The following is a 20,668-nucleotide window of genomic DNA, read 5'->3' on the forward strand; positions in this document are numbered from 1 at the left end:
CAGTAGAAGATGGCCCAAGTGCTTGGGCCCCTGTACCCACTTGGGAGACCTGGAAGAAACTCCTGGCTCCTGGCTTCAGATTGGCACAGCTCCAGCCATTGCGGCCAATAGTGGAGTGAACCAGTGCATGGAAGACCTCTCTCTCTCTCTCTCTCTCTCTCTCTGCCTCTCCTTCTCTCTGTGTGTAACTCTGACTTTCAAGTAAATAAATAAGTCTTAAAAAAAAAGTGCTGACTGCCTTTAGGCTGGTTCCAGCCCTGACCTCCTGGGGAGGTGACTCAGAGTGTCCCTTCCCTTCTCGCCCTGTCCCGCTGTGACCCCAGCAAGAACGAGAATCTGAAGCGGAGCTTCTCTCCTTCTGGGGTCTTTGGGACCCTCCCCGGTGCGCTGGAGGGTGGCTGTCTCGCTGTTGCCAAGATAGCTTCAGGCCCAGCAAGAATCAGGTGTAACCGGGCTGGCCCTGGGCTGTGTTATAAAGGCGGGCATCAACTCCCATATCCTCCTGGTTTCCTCTCCCCAACTCCACACCTTGACCTTGTCTTCCAGGCTGCCCTCTGCCCTCCCAAAGCACCAGGCTGTTCTCGGAGGCTCCCTAGCTGGTCACTGATGAGGCTGAACCTGTGGCTCCTCCCACTGCCCAAAGCACAAGCTTCAGATTTGCCCCACCTCATGGCAATGTCCTAATTACAGCCCCACGCACCTGCTGTGAGCCCGGCAAAGGGCCACCTCGGCTCACCAGCGGCTGCTGGGTTTTTTTGTTTGTTTTGTTTTGTTTTGTTTTGTTTTGTTTTTGACAGGCAGAGTGGACAGTGAGAGAGACAGAGAGAAAGGTCTTCCTTTACCGTTGGTTCACCCTCCAATGGCCACTGCGGCTGGCGCACCAAGCTGATCTGAAGCCGGAAGCCAGGTGCTTCTGGTCTCCCATGTGGGTGCAGGGCCCAAGCACTTGGGCCATCCTCCACTGCACTCCTGGGGCATAGCAGAGAGCTGGACTGGAAGAGGGGCAACCAGGACAGAATCCGGTGCCCCGACTGGGACTAGTACCTGGTGTGCCGGCGCCGCAAGGCAGAGGATTAGCCTATTGAGCTGTGGCGCCGGCGGCTACTGGGTTTTGATCAGTAACCAGGCTGCGGGCGTCAGTGAAGGCGGGCTTGCGCCCTTCCACTGGTCCTGCTTATTCATTCCCAGAGAGCAGAGTGCTTTGTCCTCCTGCCCAAACCTCCTGCAGAACTGCCCCTCCCTCATTGCACTCTCAGTCCACACCACTGGGCACTGTGGGAAATGACTGGCAGGCCTTGGGCTCTCACCCCCTCCTGTGGGCCGGTGCCTCCCTCCCCGACAAGAAATGTCCTTGCAGGAGTGGGGTCAAGCAGAGCAGGCCTGGGGGGGGTCCAGGGTGCAGAATGCGGATGGGCACGTCGTCTTCCAGGCATGCAGCCCCTCCCTCCCCAGGCCCCCCGCCCTGCCCCGCCCCGAGCTGTGCTGTGGTAGTGTGGGTGGGAGAATGGGCCGAGGGTCTAAGTGCTCCTCAGACCCTCACCCACTGCCCTGTTGTCAGCACCTTCGTTATCCTTTTGAGTTCCTGGTGCCTCTGATGCTTAGCATGCTTCCCCCATGTTGGCTCCCGGACCAAGACAGTGACTTCCGTCTCCTTCATCAGCCTTCGTCCTGCAGCACTGTGCTGGCATCTCTGGCTCCCAGGCCCCGCGGATTTCGTGCTTCTTATCCCCCTGTGGGCCTCTAAGTGACACTTCTGGAACAAATTAGTGTGATCTTCAAGTTTAAATAGAGCGGTCTCCAGCTTATATCATTGCGCTTTATGTATTAATTATCACAAGCTTAAGCCTCAGAGCCACAGATTCAGAAACATAAATAAAAAACACACTTCACTTCCAACACATCTTCAATTTTTAAAAATTTCATTTCTTTTTTTATTTATTTGAAAGGAAGGGGAGCAGAAGGAGCGAGACATCTCCTGACTGCTGATTCACTCCCCCAGACGCCTGCAACAGCCCGGCATCAAAGTCAGGGGCATAGACCTCGATCCAGGTCTCCCCTGCGGGTGGCAGGGACCCAGCCACTTGACTCACTACCTGTTGCCTCCCAACGTGCACATTAACAGGAAGCTGGAATTGGGAGCTGGAGTCAGGACTTGAACCCAGGCCCTTTGATATGGGGTGTGGAAATCCCAAGAGGCATTTTAATCATTTCACCTAATGCCCACCCTAACGCATCTTCATATGAAAGAAAGATCTATGTATTTACTGGAAGGGTAGAGTCACACACACACACACACACACACATACATGCACGCACTCACACAAAATCTTCCATCCACAGGTTCACTCCCCAAGTGACCACAATGGCCAGGGTGGGCCAGGCTGCTGCCAGGAGCCTGAAACTTCATCCGGGTCTCCCATGGGGGTGGCATTGGCCCAGGCCCTTTGGACATCTGTTGCTTTCTCAAGCACACTAGCAGGGAGCTGGAACCTGCTCTCTGATACGGGATGCTGGCATTACAAGCATCGGCTTAACCCATTGTGCTACGGCACTGGCCCTGAATCTTCGATTTTTAATGCATCAGGTAATACTGGATTATTCAAAGGAATTAGAATCTTTTATTTTTTAAAAAAAGATTTATTTGTTTATTTGAAAGGTAGAAATACAGAGAGAGAAGGAGAGAGAGAGAGAGAGAGAGAGAGAGAGAGAGAGAGATCTTCCATCTGCTGGTTCACTCCCCAAGTGGCCACAACAGCTAGAGCTGAGCCAGGCCAAAGCCAGGAGCCAGGAGCTTCTTCAAGGTCTCTTATATGGGTGCTGGGACCCAAGAACTTGGGCCATCTTCCACTGCCTTCCCAGGTGCATTAGCAGGGAGCTGGATAGGAAATGGAGTAGCCAGGACTCAAACCAGTGCCCATATGAGATGCCGGCACTGCAGGCAGAGGCTTAACCTTCTATGCCACAGTGCCGGCCGCTCAAATTAGAATCTTATAATAAGTGTTTTGGGTGCCAGAGCTGAGTCCTCACCCACAGGGAACCTCCTGAAGCCGGAAGGCTCCGCCTGTATTGATGGAGACAAAGAGAAGCCATGGCCCATTTTTGGAGTCTTTTGCTGTCTTCCTCACTAGAAGGAGTTAGCCCAGTCTTGCTGCTTTATGGGAGCAGAAACTGAGGACCAGAGACAGGTGCAAAGTGCGGTTTGCACATACTCTGTGTGCCCAGTGCAGCCCACATTGGGATGGGGACTCTGGACAGCCGTGGAGGTTGGGGTGGGGCGTGATGGCAGAGAAGGGGATAGGGAGGGGGCCGGAGTCATGCAGCGTTCTCCATTCACAGGCTGAGGCTGCTCTATGGGTTGGGTACCACCTTCCCCTAGCGGGTGCGGAGGCCCTGGGTCCTCCTTGCATCACCCAGGCCTGCGGAGGCCTCAAGTGACAGAAAGGGAGAGCATCTTCCAGGGTCCTGGGGCTGGGAGAGGCGGCCCTCTGCTGCATTCTGCTCTCACCTAGTTGCCAAGGAACGTGGATGCCCACAGGAGCCGGGTTGGGGGCAGGCTCCCAGTCTCATTCCCACTGCCCCTGGCCTGGCCTTTGCTTTTCAAAGCTCCCCACCCCACTTCTTCCATGTAGGGCAGAAAGCAAGGCTGGGGCTGAGGTCTGGTGGATGGTTCTCTGGGCACCACCCTGGGTAAGTCCTTCCCAAGGTAGTACCCCCAACACCCCTGGCTCCTGCACTCCTTAGATTGTGTGCCCAGAGCACCGGGCTGGCTTCACCTTAGTCCTGGTTCCATCAGAAAGATAATCTTCTCCGGTAACACCCACGGAGCTCTGACTGCAGCCTGAGACCTACCAGCCGGCCACGGTGACAGGGCGCAAGCCCCCAAACCCGTCTCACCCCAGCGCCTCTGCTGCCAACAGAGCCCTGCGGTCATCGCTGGTGCTGGTGAGGAGCAGGTGCTCCTGATGCCACCTCCGCTTTGGCCAAGCCCCTCGCTGGGGCTTGGGAAACAAAGAGGAAGTGGGTCTCCCCCCCACACACACCTCCTTCCATTTCCTGCACTCCTTGCAAGAGCCACTCCTTCCTCCCCAAAGCCCCCTGGGCTTTGTTCCCGATTCTTCCTTATAAGGGTGCCTGGGTGAGTGACAAGCTCCATCTTTCTCACCTGATTTAGAGAAGGGTCTGCGTTAAAGACTATTTGGGGAGAACCATAATTGCATTGCTTTGGAGTAACTGCTAACAAAGTATTTACAAATAAACGTCCCTGGGGGTATACTTTGGCAATTAGCATGGCTATTTGCATGCAAACTGTTGCTCCAATGTCTAAAAAACACTTTTGCTCTTAAGTAGATTAAACAAAAGCTCTCCAATCTTATTTTCTCAGTTCTTTGGCTGAACAATTCTTTTCAGGCAAGATTTTGATAGAAGCCAACTCAGCGCAGCCCAGAGACACGCCTTCTGAATTCTGCTTATGTGGGGTGCAAGTGGATGAGGCCAGACATTCCTCTGGGCACCCCACTTCCTGAAGAGCCTTGGTGTGTCTCTCCTGCAGGGCACCCCCAGTGCTCCTGGCTCCTATGCAGATCGTGGCACCAGGCAATGGTCACTCATGGATACCAAGACCCTTAGCAAGGGCAAGTGGGGGAGTTTCAGGAAAAAGACGGAGGAGCTGCAGCCTTTGGACAAAGGGAGGAAAGAGACCTACAAGAGAGGGGAGGGGGCCTAGAAGATGAGTGGCTCCCTAAGGCAGGAGACAGCATTTAGCCCAGCACTTAGAATGGGATGCTTAGGTGGGGGCTTAGGTGGGGAGGGGCTGATGCTTATGAACTGGAGAGAAGACGGTCCTGAACTCCAGCCTCGTGGCCTCACTGTGGGTCTTCAGCCCTACACAGAGAAGACAAGGATGATTCCAGAAGTCTTGGCTCTGGGGCCTCCGCCACCAGCTCTCTGGCTGGACAGGTGACTGCTGGTGGCTGACCAGGAGGTGACCAGAGAAATCCAAACCTTGATGAGGTCTGGGAAACCCTGCAGGAAAAGGAGAGGGTGGGAGAATAACAGAATAACAGGATCAGGAGAAAGATGACAGAGGATGTGGATTTTTTTTTTTTTAACAAAGACGTCACCCCAGTTGCTATATTTTAAGTGCTTATGCAACTGAGCTCGGAAATCCTCATTAAGGTTTATGAGGCAGTTACTGGTATTATTCCCATCTTACACACGAAGAAGCTGATGCACAGAGAGGCTAAGTCATTTGTCCAAAGTCACACAGCTAACAAGAGGCACAGGCAGCTCACAGGAGGGGCAAAGCTTTCGGTCAAGTGAAATGTGAGATGGAAGCTCCCTGTGAGTTTAGAGCAGATGGCAGAATGGCCGCTCTGGCTGGCTGGGGCTGACTTCCGTCCTCATTGATGTGGGGGATGCATTGGTCCATCTGCTGTCACGCTAACAAAACACCCGAGGCAGGCTGCTTTACCAAGAAAAGGTTTGATCTGGGAGGTGCAAGGTCTAGCCTGATCTACTGACGGCCTTCCTGCTGCCGAGTCTCCAGCAAGCCAGGACAGCAAAGGACAGGGCGGGGGGACCGGCACTGTAACACAGTGGGTTAAGCCACCTCCTGCAACACCCCCACCCCGCATCAGAGTGCCGATTGAATCCTGGCTACTCTGCTTCTGACCCAGCTCCCTGCTAACGCACCTAGGAAAACAGCAAAAGTAGCCTAAGTACACAGGCCCCTGCCACCTGTGTGGGAGACCCATATTGAGTTCCCGGTAATGTAGGCAGGCAGATAGGATCAAACTGATTAGATTTGTGAGCTGGAAGACCCCTTGTGTGACCTCATGCCCCTACCTGACCCCACCTGTATGTCCACCTGCCCATCAGGCTACATAGCCACACCCCTTTAGAAGTGGATAAAAGGCCTGAAACTCAGTGGGCCCAGCCCTTTTCCCCTTTTTCGCCATTATGGACCTTTGTTGCCCTTGTTGTCCCGGGCCTTTGGGGCACGTGGTCTTCACACCGCCTGCGCCCTCTGCCTTCACTTCACTGTCTGTGATAAGCTGCTGGCAGTAGCTGCTCATAGCCAAACACTTGCCGCACGTGGCTCTCGGCCTACTCTCTGCTCGGTGTGGATCTAGCTTGCCCTTTCTTAGCTATAACCCTCACTCTCCGATGCATATCTCTCACTGAATATAAAGCTTAAAAAGTTACCATGTCGTCTGGTCTACTTGAGCCAATTTTCAGAATTCTTCTCTGAATTCATGGCAAGAACCCTCAAGGCTTATTAATTTCAGGAATATTAATGAGCAAATCAGTATCACAGGCTCCTGGCTTCAGCCTGGCCCAGCTCTGGTCATTGAAGCCATCTGGGGAGTGAACCAGAGGGTGGAAGAGCAGTCTCTCTCTCTGTCTCTCTCCCCCTAATTCTGCCTTTCAAATAAATAAATCTTTCAAACAAAAGAGATAGACAGCAAGTGCTTGTGTCAGTGTGTTTCTCTCCTTGTGCTTAGAAAGCTCCCAGGATTGAATCCAGTCCTAGCCACTCCCCAAAGGCCCCGCCTCTTAACTCTGCTGTCCCACTAAGTAGCCAAAAGTCGCCCAGGGCTTTCCTCCATTATTAAGTGTAAACTCAGTAAAGGGACAACAGCTGTGCCCAAGTCCATGGCAAGCTGAAGGAAGGACACACTTTGTCTGTGCTCACACGGCAAGCTGGTGTGGACCAGGGACCAAGGAGTCGTTCCTGGATGAAAAGGAGCCTAGAAACATGCTGAAGGCGACAGACTGAATTTCAGTTCATCTTCTTGGGACAGGGCTAGGGATTTAGATGTTCGATGACCTAAAATAAACGAGTTAATAAGAACGTATCAACCTTGGCTCATCAACTGCGACCAACGCCTCACAGGAAGGCAAGATGCTAACAACAGGGAAGTTCTCCTTCCGATGCTCTTGGACTTAGAGGCTTAACTTACAACCTTTTGACCTTTCAATGGTGCAAAGGCGATTTGTGTTGTGTAGGCGATTTGTGTTGTGTAGAAACCCTGCTTTGGAGTAGATCTGGTTTTTTCCCAGGCTGCCAGCACGCTGTAGGCTCCTCTCTCATGCTCCTAGGGGGCGACAGTGAGCCCAGCCCGCAGTCAGCCCCGCCGTCCCGAGGGGAAGCCGCCAGCTGTGGTGGTGCTGAGCGAGGGTGCCTGGCAGGTGACGGGTGTTAAACGCACCTTTGACTTCAACAATATTTTCTGCTCACCAAGGTTTCAACACAACACAGCCCCGTCCTAAGTCAAGGAGCAGCCGTGCTTAACCATCATTTTTCTGCAAACCTAAAACTGCTCTAAACAAGTTAAGTCTATTACTTTTTTGAAGTCCTTCTGTGTGGGTTCTGTTGCATTTATCGAAAGAAAGAAAGCCATTTTTTTTTTTTCAGTTCACTGAGCCCATCAGCCCTTGGACAATATGGAGTAGGTAAGCGTAGGCTCCTAGAAGGAAACAGAAATCCACAATCATCACTGAAAATCAAGTTCATTCTCTTCTACAGAGGAACCAAGGAGCCTCCCAGAATGAATACACAGGACTTTCCAGTTGGAAGTTGACCAAAAACTGGGACCGCTCCTGCTATGGTCTGGATGTGTTTTGAGTGTGTTCAAGGCCTCACAGGATGGGAGCTTGGTCACCACGGAGACAGAGTGGCCTCCTGCTGGGAGCCCCTCCCCGACCCCGTCAATTGGGAGCATTGTACCCCAGTCTCTCTTGGGCTTCCTGTCCTGCAGTGTGATTTTTGCTCCCCAAAACTCCTATCATGAGGCTCTCATTAGAGGCCAGATTGATGGGGCTGGCTCATCTTGGGCTTTCAGCCTCCAGCACTGTAAGGTCTTAAGGAAACCTCTCTTCTGTATAAAACGCCCGGCCTCTGGTATTTTGTGATAGTAACAGAAAGCAGACTGAGGTGTTAGGCTTGAAGATCCAGAAGTGAAGTTTAGGAAACAGATCAGTTAGGTGGTTGATCTTTAGCCACAGAATGGACTCTTAGAAAGAAAGGAGAAATAGAAAAGCAACAGGGGCTGGCACTGTGGCATAGCTGGTAAAGCCACTGCCTGCAGTGCTAGCATCCCATATGGCGCCAGTTTGAGACCTGGCTGTTCCACTTCCAATCCAGCTCTCTGCTATGGACTGGCAAAGCAGTAGAAGATGGCCCAAGTCCTTGGCCCCTGTACCCACGTGGGAGACCTGGAAGAAGCTCCTAGCTTCGGATCGGCGCAGCTCCAGCTGTTGCGGCCAACTGGGGAGTGAACCAGTGGATGGAAGACCTCTCTCTCTCTCTCTCTCTCTCTCTCTCTGCCTCTCTATGTGTAACTGACTTCCAAATAAATAAATAAATTTAGAAAAAGTGACAAGAAGGAGAAGGAAGAGAGGGAGCAGAGGAGGCAGAGGAGAAGGAGGAGGGAAAATGGCAAAAAAGGGATCAGATGGGGCCAGGACGCTGGGTCTGTGTAGAAACAAACACCTTGTGCACGTGAGGTGTAGTTAGCAATGCAGTTCATTTTTATTAGTTATAAATAAAGTACAAAAAATCCACCAAAAGTGAATCTAAGCATTTACACAATTCCTAATGTCTCCGCCTTTTCATTGATGCACTATTGCTTTAATATTCATAATAAATATTCTTCTAGCTTTCTGCTATAAAATAGTCTATGTAGCAAAATGTTGCACAGCACAACAGAACAGAACAGCAGGAGGATTACAAAAAAGGACAATCAACACTGAGGATAATCCTTTCACTTGCCAGGGGCAACCCAATGACCCCTCAGCGGCCTGGTGCAGCTGACTCCATAGCTGAGAAATGAGCCATACCCCAGGCCTGCCGTGGGGCTGGGATACAGGGGCAGGTGGGGGAGGAAGGCTTGGGGACAGGAGGGGCACGGGCCAGCGAGGGCACAGGGCCCCTTCCCGCTCAGAGCAGCGTAAGGCATGCCCATCCAGGAGCCTTGCCATTGGGCAGTGGGACGGGCTGTCTGCAGGGAAAGCAAGGCTCCAGTGTGGAGGCAGCAGGGGCAGCTGGGTAGGCAGTAGGCAGGAAGCCCACGGCAGGGCCGCGATGGCCAGGCTGGAGCAGACCTCTGGCCCCGCCAGCCATGCGAGCCCAATGGAGCAGCATGGGGAGCCTAGGTCTCCTCTTCCTCACATCAGCACCATTCCCAAAGAGCCTCCCATGGGGGTGGGTTTCCCCAGCAGGCAAAGGCAGGGATGTCGAAAAGCAAAAAAAAAAAAAAAAAAAAAAAAAAAGGAGAGGATGAGAGTTCTGAGCTCGAAAGTCGAAAGGAAGGGAAGAAGGAAGGAGAGGGCGGGGAGGCAGCTGCAGGGTCACCACCCAGTCCACGGCTTCTCCCTCTCCTCCTGGCTCAAAGGCACTGGGGCTCATTACTGTGCCAGACTTTGATGCCCCCGTTCGCAGGCTTCTGCATCCCTGCATCGCAGGGGCAGTGAGTCCGGAGCCCTCTGTCCTCCACAGAGCAGAGGCAGCGGGGAAGGCGATGGTGGGCAGGAGAGACCAAGGCTCCTACCACCGTGTCCTGTCATCGGCAGACCCAACAACAAAGGTTCTAGGAGATTCAGGGGGCAGGGGCCAATCCCAGACACCACAGCTGGGGCTTCTGCCTACCCCGTCCCCACGGGCTTCAGCTCGGTTGTCTGGGGACCACCCCAAGCTTGTGAAAGGCCGAATCTCATATCCAGGGCCTCCCTGTCACCTGCAGGAATCTGCATTTAAAGGGACAAAAATCCTTCCTCATGTCTGCGCTAAGCGCATCCGCTGGATAAATTCTCAGCCTGCTTCTCTCATTCTTTCTCCCTCTCTTCTCTCTGAGATTGGCTCAGCACAGCCCACCTTCCTCCTCCCCACCTGGAAAACTGGGGCCCAAGAAGGCCAAGCGCCTGGTTCAAGGTCACAGGGAAGTCAGCAATAGAACCTACTTAGCTTCCCCAGTCCAGAGCTCATGCTAATAACTCAGGCTCTCTGCTTTCCAGGTCCTCCTGCTGGGTTCTCGTTCCAGAACCAGAGAAGGGCGGAAGCTGGGTGCAAGTAATGACCGCTAGTGCATCCCGGGGAGAGAGGCTGGGTGGGCAGAGGTGGTGGAAGGGCGAGGGGAGGGGGGAGCAGGTTCACAAGGGGGAGGAGTGCCAAGGGTAGCAAGTGAAAGGATTACCCCAGTCTGCTGACGAGTGCAAATCATATTCATATATGTGCTAAATACAGTCACTATATTGGAGTTTTTTACTAGGTCACAGCGTACAGAATCAAAGGTTTGCATTTCGTATGGAATGTATCCAAAGAGGCCAGCACCACAGTAGGACAGCTTGCAATCACACACCCTGATAGTTCGGACGAAATAAAGTTCGTGGAATTTTATTTAAATTTTTTTGTATTCATAGTTGTTTGTCATCGTACCATTGCATGCAAAGCATTCCACTCCCAGAAACAACGCCAAAATGAGGTAATAGGAGTAATAAAAAAAATTAGTATCCTTTCTAAATAAATAAATTATAATTAAAAATGCAAAACAACTATAAAAATAATTAAATAAGAACCCACGATATCTACAAGTTAGTCATAAATTATGATTGTTAAATATAAGGCATTTAAACTCACAAAACCCTGTAAACTAGCAACGTGCCATGTTTTTTGTTTTTTGTGTTTTTTTTTTTCATTTTTGTTTTTCTATCAGCTGAAATCGCTCTAGCATTTGCTCTACGCGCGCAGGAGATGAAACACGAGGGGACCTGACAGACGTTGCTACAGCCCCACGCGGGGAGTGTTTGTCCCGCCAGCAGGCGGGGGCTTGGGGGATTTTTTTTCAGGAAAAAAAAAAAAAGTCTGGTGCTTTTTTTTTCACCATTGAAAAAACTGTGCTTGTTCATTAGGCGTAGAGTTAAGAATACTTGCACGGAGGCCGGGAACATTTGCAGAAGAGGAGCTGGAGTTATGCCACCCTGGGCAGGGGTGACAGGGCGCCACTGGGGGTCCTGGCCAGGAGGGGGAGCCCGCGGCCCCGCCCACGCTCTGTCTGCCTCCAGCCAGGCTCACCGCGTTGGGTTGATTGATTGGCGTCCACGGTGGACCCGCTGCAGCCATGGCTGCTGTTAGGAGGCCCAACTTGAACCCTGGGGCCGCTCTCGCCCCAGAAGGCACTCATGCGTCCCAGTCAAGAAGGGGTCTGAGTCCCTTGAGTTGAGCAGAAGGAGGAGTATGGGTGGTGTCCCCTCCTGCAGTGGTGGATGTGAGATGCTGAGGCCGGATCCTGCCTCTTCTCCACGCCCTGGAGCTCCCAGACCAATGGGGGTGGGGGGTGCGCCTTGAGGGAGCAGAGCCCGAGCTTGCTCCTCTCTTCCCACCCAAAGGGCTGCATGGCCGAGGGAAGGGGCAGGGGAGACTCTGAGCCCACATCCCCTCCAGTCCCTGCCTGCAGGGTACAAGGGCCCCAGAGAGTAGGGCATGGGAGAGGGCCTCAGGATCTGCTTATCCCCCGCCCAGTCCCTAATGTTAGCCTGGGTGCCCAGGGAGCCTGCAGAAAATTGGGAGGGAGGAGGAGACCCGGTCCCACTTTCTCACTCACATGGTGCCCTTGGCCTCTGGCACAGGTGTCTGTGCCCAAGAAAGTCCTTTTGCACAGCCTCGTTGGCACACAGCTCTACTGACTTGAAAGAAGATGCGTGGGTGTCAGGAGAACCCAGAGTGTGGGTGTTGGAAGGAAGTTTAGCAAGCAGCCAGTCCAACCTCCTTGTGTCACGGCTGAGGAAACAGGCCCAGAGAGACAAGGGGAGTGGTCGGGTCCTAGCCTTGCCCTCGCTGTCAGTAAAGAGCCAAGGCTAGAACCTAGGACACCAGCTCTGGTTCCATCCCTGTCTCCTTCCTGCCTTCCTCTGCTGGGCAGTGTTTCAGACCAGCCTCGGAAGCAAGCAGGCTGGGCTAAGGTGGTGTGACCTCCCCACACCATCCCAGCTTCCTTGAGGCCAGTGTCATCTTCTGAGGTCCTGGTCTTGACCCAGCCACTGGGGAGGATGAAGGAGAATTCCCAACTTCCTGTGTCTGTTAGCAACTAGCTTCCCCCGAAACCCTGGCTCAGCTGCCCTCTGCTCTCTGCCTGCAGCCCTGGGGACAGCGTTCACACGCTACCGTCACTGAATCGGACAAGGTAATGCTTGCTGGTCCCAGCCCTGACTCTGAGATTGTTCACGTTTTTGCACCCCTGGATGCGGCAGGTCTCCCCAGCTAGACTGCAAATGCCTGGAGGCAGGGACATTGTCTTCCTCGAGCTGTCTTTCCCAGCACCTGCCCCGGCAGGCACTCAATAAAGATTTTATGAAACACCAGGATACTGGTGCTGGAGAGACGTCCCTCTGAATGCTGTTCAGCGTAGCCTCCTGTCGAGAGCCCACCACCTGTGCCTGCAGATGTGTGCTGCGCCAGCCGTGTGACAAGGCTCTGTCTCAACCCTAAATGAGCTCCCTGTCATTTGGTACCCTTGGATCCTGGTAGCAGTGATACAACTGAAACTTCCTTTAGCACAAGAATGTCTTCCTATACGTGCTAAGTATCCCCAGTCTTACCGATAGAAGGGCTTTGAGACTGGGCTAGGGGTTGAGGGCAGCGGAAGACCTTGAAGGCAGTGCAAGCCAGGGGAGAGGAGGAGGCGGGTGATGGGCACAGGAAGATCCCAGAATTCCCTCTGGCCTGGTGTTCTCCACGTGTGGATGAAGAAAGTGGTGTTTGAGTGGGAATCTGGTGGGTTTTCCCTCCCCAGTCTTCCATCATCCCATCTCTCTGCTCTCTTTGGGGTTCAGAAAAATCGTTGCGGAGGTGGCGGTGCTGAGACACACTGTATATTGTCCCTGGGAACTTCGCCCGTTCCTATACTCTGGGGGGTTCCCAGGACTAAGCACAGGTGTGCTGGGCAGAGAGCAGGAATCCTCACAAGGCCTAGGTGAGGTAGCGGGAGCAGAAAAGGGGGGTGCACTGGTGTTTCTCCCCACTCGAAGGAGAAGGAAGCTGAGGCACAGAGGAAGAAAGGAACTGGCCCAAGGTTATTGAAGAATCGGAGAAGGAACAAGAGGCCAGGGACACGGGGCTCCCCGACTCAGCCAGCATGGTCATCTCCGAGGGACGGGATCAGGACATCTCGGGGGTAGCTCCGGTTCCCCCTCAAGGTCCATGGCGCTTGACCTCGGCCCTGAGCGCTAGCCAAGTGCACTTTGGCCAAGACCAGTTGTCCATCACCTATGCCATCTCGCTGTGTCTCTGGCTAGTTTTTTGCATAGGGAGGCAGTGGCTACATTGCCTCTTTGTGACAGGGCAAGAGCCCGGCTAAAGGAAGGAGTCGGCGTGAGCATGGGCTCTGGCTGCAGAAGCGGAGGTGCTGCTACAGCTGGGAGCTGTGCACTCCCAGGTTCCGTGCAGAACAAGGGGGCAGCCGGGCCCGGAAAGATGAGCCCTGGGACGGGCAGCCCCCGCAGTCACCGTGAGCCCCTCACCTGCTCCGGCTCTACCTCCTCCCCTCGCTGAACCCCTCTGAGGCTCCCTAAGCCCCCGCCCGCTCCTCTTCCAGGCAGTCCACCCCATTCCCTTCCGTGCACTGTAAACATGAGAAAAACACAAGCCAAGGAAAAAAAAAAACAAAAATAACAACAAAATGAGACCCTCCCCTCTCCCCCTACCTCCCAACCTGGGTGAAAAAAAAAATCCCTTTTCACGGTAAACAGGATTTGGCTTTTTTTTTTTTTTTCACCTTGGATTGCTTTTTCCTCTCCTCTCATAAAGACAGGAAGATTGGGGCTGTCGTTGGTTGGTTCAGTCAGGCACCAAAACAAGAAACTCCATGAGAAATATTTGGTGCGGATTCGGAATAGCGACATTGTCCACCACAAGATGACGAGAGCACCACACACGACATTTCTTAAGCTAACATGCTCCGGCTGTCACCCACAGAAATAGCTAGAGACCCCTACGTGATTTCTACGTGGTCCAGAGGTATATACACAGTCCCACGGAGGAGGGGATCGAGGGGCCGCTCTGTCAGCTAGGACCTCCGGGCTCACAGCTAGGTTCCCAGCAGCCTGGGTGCCCCCTTCCCACCCCGGCTCTGGGCACGGCCAGCTCCCTCCCTCCCACGCAGCTAGGAGGATGGAGGCCGGTGCCCTTCTGGATGGCGGGGGGAGGGGAGGGGGGAGGAAGGGGAGTCCTCCCCACCCCCTGCTTTCCCTCAAACACGGATACCACCAACTCCTCGGTCCACAAAATGTGCTTGCAGGTTTTTCCTCTACGTCAAATGGCTCAGAAGGCAAAGTTTGGCTGCAAGGGCTATGGCCGTGGGGGGGCCTGGTGAAGGAAACAGGGTGTCCACTGGCTAATTCCTCCCTCAGCTGTCGGCTCCCAGTTGTGTCTCAATGTCCACTCGGCAGATGGGGCATTTCTTGCTCATGGCGAGCCACTGGTCCACGCACAGCTGATGGAAGAGATGCATGCAGGGCAGACGTCTGGAAGAGAGAGCCCGAGTCAGGCGCCAGCGGTGCAGCAGGGCTGCGCCAGGAGTCGGGGACCCCGAGGGGACCGGGAGACACGCAACCCAGGACCACCTGCCAAAGAGAGACCCGGAAGGCCTGCTCTGGAGGGAGGAATGGTGACAAGTCACAGAGCCTCAGGATCCTCCTCCTCCACGAAGCTCTTTCGGATCAGCCTGGAACAAAGCCACGGCTTTGTCTTAGACCCATCCGAGCCAAACACCATCCTGCCCTCCTACACTCGGCCTCAAGCCCACACAGCGAGCACTGGCACCAGGCGGCTTCTCAGAGCAGCACTCACAGACCCATGCAAACCTGCACCCCTAGCCCCGGGCACCCAGCACAGTGGTCGGTCTCCAGTACCCCCGGGAGAAGGGAGAGAGTCGGTCAAAAGGGCTTCTCCTACCGCACATCTTCTCCATCCTCCAGCATAGACAGACAAATTGTGCATTTCTCATCGGTGTCCGACTCCTCCCCCTCGTCCTTCTTGCCCTTGCCGTCCTGGGGTCTTCGCTACGGGAGGCAGGGAGAGGAGGCTCGGTTAGCCGGAGCACACCCACCTGGCGGCCGGGGCTCTTGTCTTTCCCTGGAAGGCGTTCTCTTTCTAAGTTCTCCTTCCCAACCCCTGCCCCTTGCCGCTCCAGTAGGAGACCCCAAGACAGTTGGAGCCACGGGAGGAAGAGGCCACGTGGACTTTATCTTTGTGCACCAGGCACTTTCCAGGGGCACAGAGTTTGGGAAAGAACTGAGCTCCTAAGGAACCGATCCTTTGCAAAGCTGGGCCTCGTGCATGGACAGCTCCCTGTGCCCCTCGTGCTGTCCGCTGCACCTGGCACACTTCCCAGGCTGGGAGACTCCTGCCTCATGGCTTCTCCCTCCTCTCTCGGGTCCAGCAGGCTTCATTCAATCATTCACTCACTCAACTAACGCCCACTCATTTAGCCACTAAGCACTCGATGAAGGCAAACTTGGTCTCCACGCCTGTCCCTTGCACCATACTGCTAGGAATTATTATATATGACTGGATGCCTCTGCGTTTCCGGAAAGTTCCTTCAAGGTAGGCCCCAGCTCCAACATGAGGTTCGATACCATGCAGGCACTCTGTGTGTACTTGTTGATTTTAATATTCCTGTTTCTAATTCTAGGATAATTGTCTGAGAATAGTTCATGCCCCTGTAGAAAGTTTCAAGTTCTCGAATGGTGTGGGCAATGGCTTCCCTTCTTGACACACCGCCCCACACTTGGCCAAGTGGCAGGCACCTCACTGCTGCTTAGTACATATCCTGGAGAAGGAATCTAAGCAGTGCGTGAGATCAGCCCATCAGAAGTTCGCGTCTCCGTACTGTGCAGTCAAATAGTCTGACGATAAGCATGGGAATCGAACTGCCTGTGCTAGCCCCTCTCCGGGCAAGTGGACTTAAAGGCCAGTTTGCAAAGAAAGAAATGCAAAGAGCCACAAAAGGAGTTCCACCCAGAGATGCCCTTGGTGCCAGGCTCAGACGCCAAGTCTGCCTACTCTGGTCCTAGCTTGGAGTCCCTGGGCCTGATGTAATTTGGGGAGTACGACAACCTTGCTGGAAAGGACAAGACCAACGCTTCCTTCTGCTCTCAGCCTCACCGAGCCCTATGCACTGCACTGCAAACCACGCCACACTTCTGCAGTAAGTTTCCCTTGTCCAGAATTCAGGAAGTCAGAATCACTTCTATAGCCCCACGTCATTTTAGGGATTTCAACTATGATGATGATTTGCCTGCTAAAGAGTTTAGCTATGCTTATTGGAGGAATGGTCTTCTCCTAGTTGGCCATGCTAAAGAAAAAAAAAAAAAAAGAGGAAGTCTAATGCAAGACACCATCAAGACTCAGCCACTTGCCTGCTTCCTCTTGATTTTCCTCATCAGTATTCCTGATTGCCTCTTACTTAGTAGTTTCAGCTTAACACTTCCTGGTTTGCCTATGTGCAATTGTTATTTCTTTAAACTGTTTTCCCTTTCCAAGCCTTATCCTAGCTTCTATTTTGTATTTTTAATCTTTTAGATCTTTTCCTCTCTTTTCAATATTTATGCAACTTTTTTAACTTTAAATTCTTTTAGCATGTTATTTAATATATTATTCTTCTTGCCATTACTTTCTCACTTTGTTAATTTTCCTTTTTAACTTTGATGTGGGGCCAGCGCTGTGGCGTAGTGGGTAAAGCTGCCGCCTGCAGTGCCGGTATCCCACATGTGTGCTGGTTTGAGTCCTGGCTGCTCCACTACCAATCCAGCTCTCTGCTGTGGCCTGGGAAAGCAGTGGAGGATGGCCCAAGTCCTTGGGGCCCTGTTCCTGTGTGGGAGACCCAGAAGAAGCTCTTAGCTCCTGACTTCAGATCGCACAGCTCCAACCATTGCAGCCAGTTGGGGAATGAAGCAGTGGATGGAAGACTCTGACTCTCTCTCTCTCTCTCTCTCTCTCTCTCTCTCTCTCTCTCCCTCTTTCCCTCTCCCTCTCTCTCTCTCTCCCCCTCTCTCTGCCTCTCCTTCCCTCTGTGTGTAACTCTTTCATACAAATAAATAAATTTAAAAAACACTTTGATGTTTTTGGTTTTAATTTTACATGCTATTTTCAAATCTTTTCCCAGTTATTCTTTTCATATATTTCTATTCTGAGTATATATAGTTTTCTGTATTTTTATTCTTATATCATTTTAATTTTCACTTAGTAATGCACACTGAAGATTCCTCCATGTCTTTTCATGGCCTGATAGCTTATTACTTTTTATCATGGAATCATATTCCATTTTACAGATTTACCACGTTTCATCTTTTACCTATTGAAGGATATCTTGGTTGCTTGAAAAGTTTTTCATTTATTCTCATTTAAAAATGTTTTTAAAATCTCAGATTCCTAGGCAGTAACTCTGGAGAGCCTACCTCTGCAAGCTTAGGATAAAGCCTGTGTGGCTCTGTGGCTTTAAAAGCTCCCCAGATAATCCTGATGCACAGTCAGGTACATGCAAACTCCTGCTTGGACTTGGAATTCTTTTCTAAGGCAATTCCAGCCTTCTGTGCAGGACTCCCTCTTGCTGACCTCACTCAGATAGAAACATTTACCTGCCTGCACACCTACACGTGCACACATACACATATGCTCACTAACACACACAGTGTGCACTCACACACGCAGCCCTTCTCCTTTACTGATGAGAGGCACCTCTTCTTCTCTCTTGACCATACCTGACGCAGGCAGGTAAGAAGACCCTGGAAGGGTGTCACAGCTTCTGGACGGTGGACTGTGCCCCTCTGCAGACAGCCAGGCCAGGCCAAACAGACAAACGGACCCACAGCCCTCTCCCTCTGACTGTAGGACTAGGCTTCTGGCAAACCCACCTTCTTGTACTTGTGGGGGAAGGTGAACCTCTCAATGGTGTTCTGTACAGCTCCCCGAGTCACGTTTCCCAACCTGTCCTCGAGCTGAAGTAGCTCCTGCAAACAGCAAAATACGGACGTGTGTACTGAGCAAATGCACAAACACACAATAAAGACGAGGGGCCCTGGAAGATGCCAGCAGGAAGAATTTCTCTGAGGCTGGAAGGCTGCAGTATCTCTACACATGCCCTCTTCTGATTTCCTACATTTACCCCTGGGGCTTCTGCCACCCATGTCCTACCCACCAGCAGGAGGAGGGGAGACAGGATGATGAACCATCACGTCATCTCCATCTACAAGGTGGTGCCCGACAAAGCAACATACCTCGTAGCTCTCCCGCACGGCAGAGGTGTGTCTGCTGGGATTTAGTCCCTGGAGAGCAAGGAAGTGAAGCTGAGGGTAAGGGTAGTTTCGAATTTCATGGACGACCTGTTGGAGGGAGAAAGTGCTTTGGATAGGGCAAGGATTCCAGGCTGCTGGGTGAGCCACGCATGCTACTCCTCCTCCCACAACCAGCAGCCAGCACGCCCTGAGATGCTGCAGGCAGAGGGGCGTCTTTCCTGCTCTCGTGTCCCCTGCTCCTTATCTAGAGCCAAGCCTGGGGGGCAGGCATTTAGCTCAGTGTGTAAGATGCTAGTCAGGACGCCCACGTCCCCCATTGGAGTGTGTCGGTTCTGTATCCGACTCCAACTGCCGACCCCAGCATCCTGCTCTGTCTGGCTCCCAGCTTGTACCCATCCTAGTTCTGGCCATTGCAGGCATTTGGAGAGTGAACCAGTAGACAGGAGGCTTCTCTCTCTCTCTCTCTCTCTCTCTCTCTCTCTCTCTTTCAAATAGATAAAATTTTTTTAATGAGGTAAAATTGGACACTTACTTCATGGCAGCCCCTGTTCTAAGCCCATCACATGACTGACTGAATTATCTTGCTTGATCTAAAATGCAGGTGCAATTTCTATCCCATTTGGCTGATGGAGTAAGTGAGGCACAGACAGATTAGGGAATTGGCTGAGTTATGTGACCTAGAGACAGAAGCAGGCAGCTGGGCTCAGAATCTATCTCTTTAACCCCTACGCTGCACTGCCCCACTGAGCAACAAGGCCATTAAGGACTTGGGCCAGGGCCAGGGTGAATTTAAGGGGGCACTGAATAATTGAAATAAGTCATATTATAAAGCAGTATTCTTTAAAAGTCAAAATGAATGCCAAAAACGTCCACACTGAGCACAGTATCAGTATCTGAAACAAACTCTGGCCTGTGCTTGTGTGGGCCTGCCTCCGGCACCTCTCCTGATCCTGGCTTTCAGAGGGGCCAAGGTTTCCATCCTAGCCCCTGAAGCTACCACATGTCCCAGGCCCAGTTACTTAATTTCTCTATGCCTCAGTTTGCTAATCTGTATAATGGGGATAATACCCTTTCCTGTAAAGTTACTGAAAGAATGAAATGACCTCATCTATGTGAAGCATTTAGATCAGTGCCCGTGTGTGGTACACACTCAACAAATGTCTGCTTCTTTAATTCGTAGCAGGTGGTGCGTCACACACCAACCATGGAACCCTAAGCCCCTTATTATACAAACAAGGAGACGGTGTGGGGGGCCAGTGGTTAAACAACAGGGACAACGTTAGGGAGGGTGGACCGATGCTCTAGAGCAGCAAAGCACAGTGTCTGGAAATAAGATTTCCAATCGGGCTTTTGCTGCTTTAATGGACCTTCTTCATTCCATGTGGCCGGCAATGCAGGAGCCCAAAGGCCCCCACACCCAACCTGGTCCTGGGGAGGTGCTCACTCCAAGAAGGAGGTCATCGGAGGTACAAGAACCGCCCTCCCCGACGCAGCCCCGAGCCTCTCCCGCACCGAGACCACGCTGGCCACACTGCACGTTCCAGCCCAACACCCTTCCCTTGCACTTGCTGAGGGGAGGGGAGCTGGGTGGTCTGCCCAGGAGCCAGGACACAGGGGATCTGGGATACAAGACAGCCGGGGGTCCCAGGGCAGAGGGAAGCCGCAGGCCTCAGCCCACCTGGGGTGGTGGGCAGCAGGGGAGTGGGCTTCCTGGCAGAGCCCTGTCACTCACCATCTGCGTGGAGGAGGAGTTTCTGGGGAAGTGGTGCATTCGAGGAGTTGCCAGGTAATGCTGATAGTGCTGAGGGATGGGCCGCACCTGGAACTGAGCAGGACTCAAGCCGGCGTCCACACTGAGATCCCTGCAGGGACAAGCCATGGTGAACCACGGGGATGGGTTGCTATGGCCTGACAGGCTGGAAGACCCAGCCTGGCCCACCCGCACCCCTCCCAACCCCACTTCTAAAAGCACTGGAAAACTTCCACTTCAACATTCATGGGTTATATCGTAGAGGAGCAAATGGCTCATTTCACATCCGGGGAGAAAGTATGCAAGGTGAGATCGAAACATCCTATCAAACTGAGCTATCAAAACTACGCTGGAGCAGGTGCAGTGCCGTGGCGCATTGTGGTTGCCGCCTGCAACGTCGGCATCCTGTATTGGAGCTCTGGCTTGGGTCCTGGCCATGCCACTTTGTGGGGAGCAACTCGGACTAGACTGTTACTGGAATTAAGACTTATTCTATGCATCTGCTCTCCCACAATATGGCGCTGAGAAGGGAGTAACAACTTCTACGCAGCTGCCTCTCGCCAATTTGAGTGATGACCTGCAGGAGCTGATCCTGCTCCTGATTGGAGGAGAGCAGCGTACTCGGCGTGT

General features: G+C 52.7%; 1 protein-coding gene across 1 annotated transcript in view; it reads right to left on the minus strand.

The window, feature by feature from the left end:
* Positions 1 to 8,509: 8,509 nt before the first annotated feature.
* ARK2C (arkadia (RNF111) C-terminal like ring finger ubiquitin ligase 2C) overlaps positions 8,510 to 20,668 on the minus strand; it is a 110,931-nt gene continuing 98,772 nt past the window's right edge. The window contains exons 4-8 of the mRNA XM_002713515.6: positions 20,021 to 20,150; positions 18,271 to 18,375; positions 17,908 to 18,003; positions 14,948 to 15,054; positions 8,510 to 14,517 (exon numbers count right to left, since the gene is read on the minus strand). Of these exons, the coding sequence (XP_002713561.1) occupies positions 14,400 to 14,517; positions 14,948 to 15,054; positions 17,908 to 18,003; positions 18,271 to 18,375; positions 20,021 to 20,150 (556 nt within the window). The 3' untranslated portion in view covers positions 8,510 to 14,399. The remainder of the gene's footprint in view (positions 14,518 to 14,947; positions 15,055 to 17,907; positions 18,004 to 18,270; positions 18,376 to 20,020; positions 20,151 to 20,668) is intronic.

Source organism: Oryctolagus cuniculus, chromosome 10, assembly GCF_051225735.1.
Source record: "Oryctolagus cuniculus isolate XC-2025 breed Fujian yellow rabbit chromosome 10, ASM5122573v1, whole genome shotgun sequence".
NCBI classification, from domain to species: domain Eukaryota; kingdom Metazoa; phylum Chordata; class Mammalia; order Lagomorpha; family Leporidae; genus Oryctolagus; species Oryctolagus cuniculus.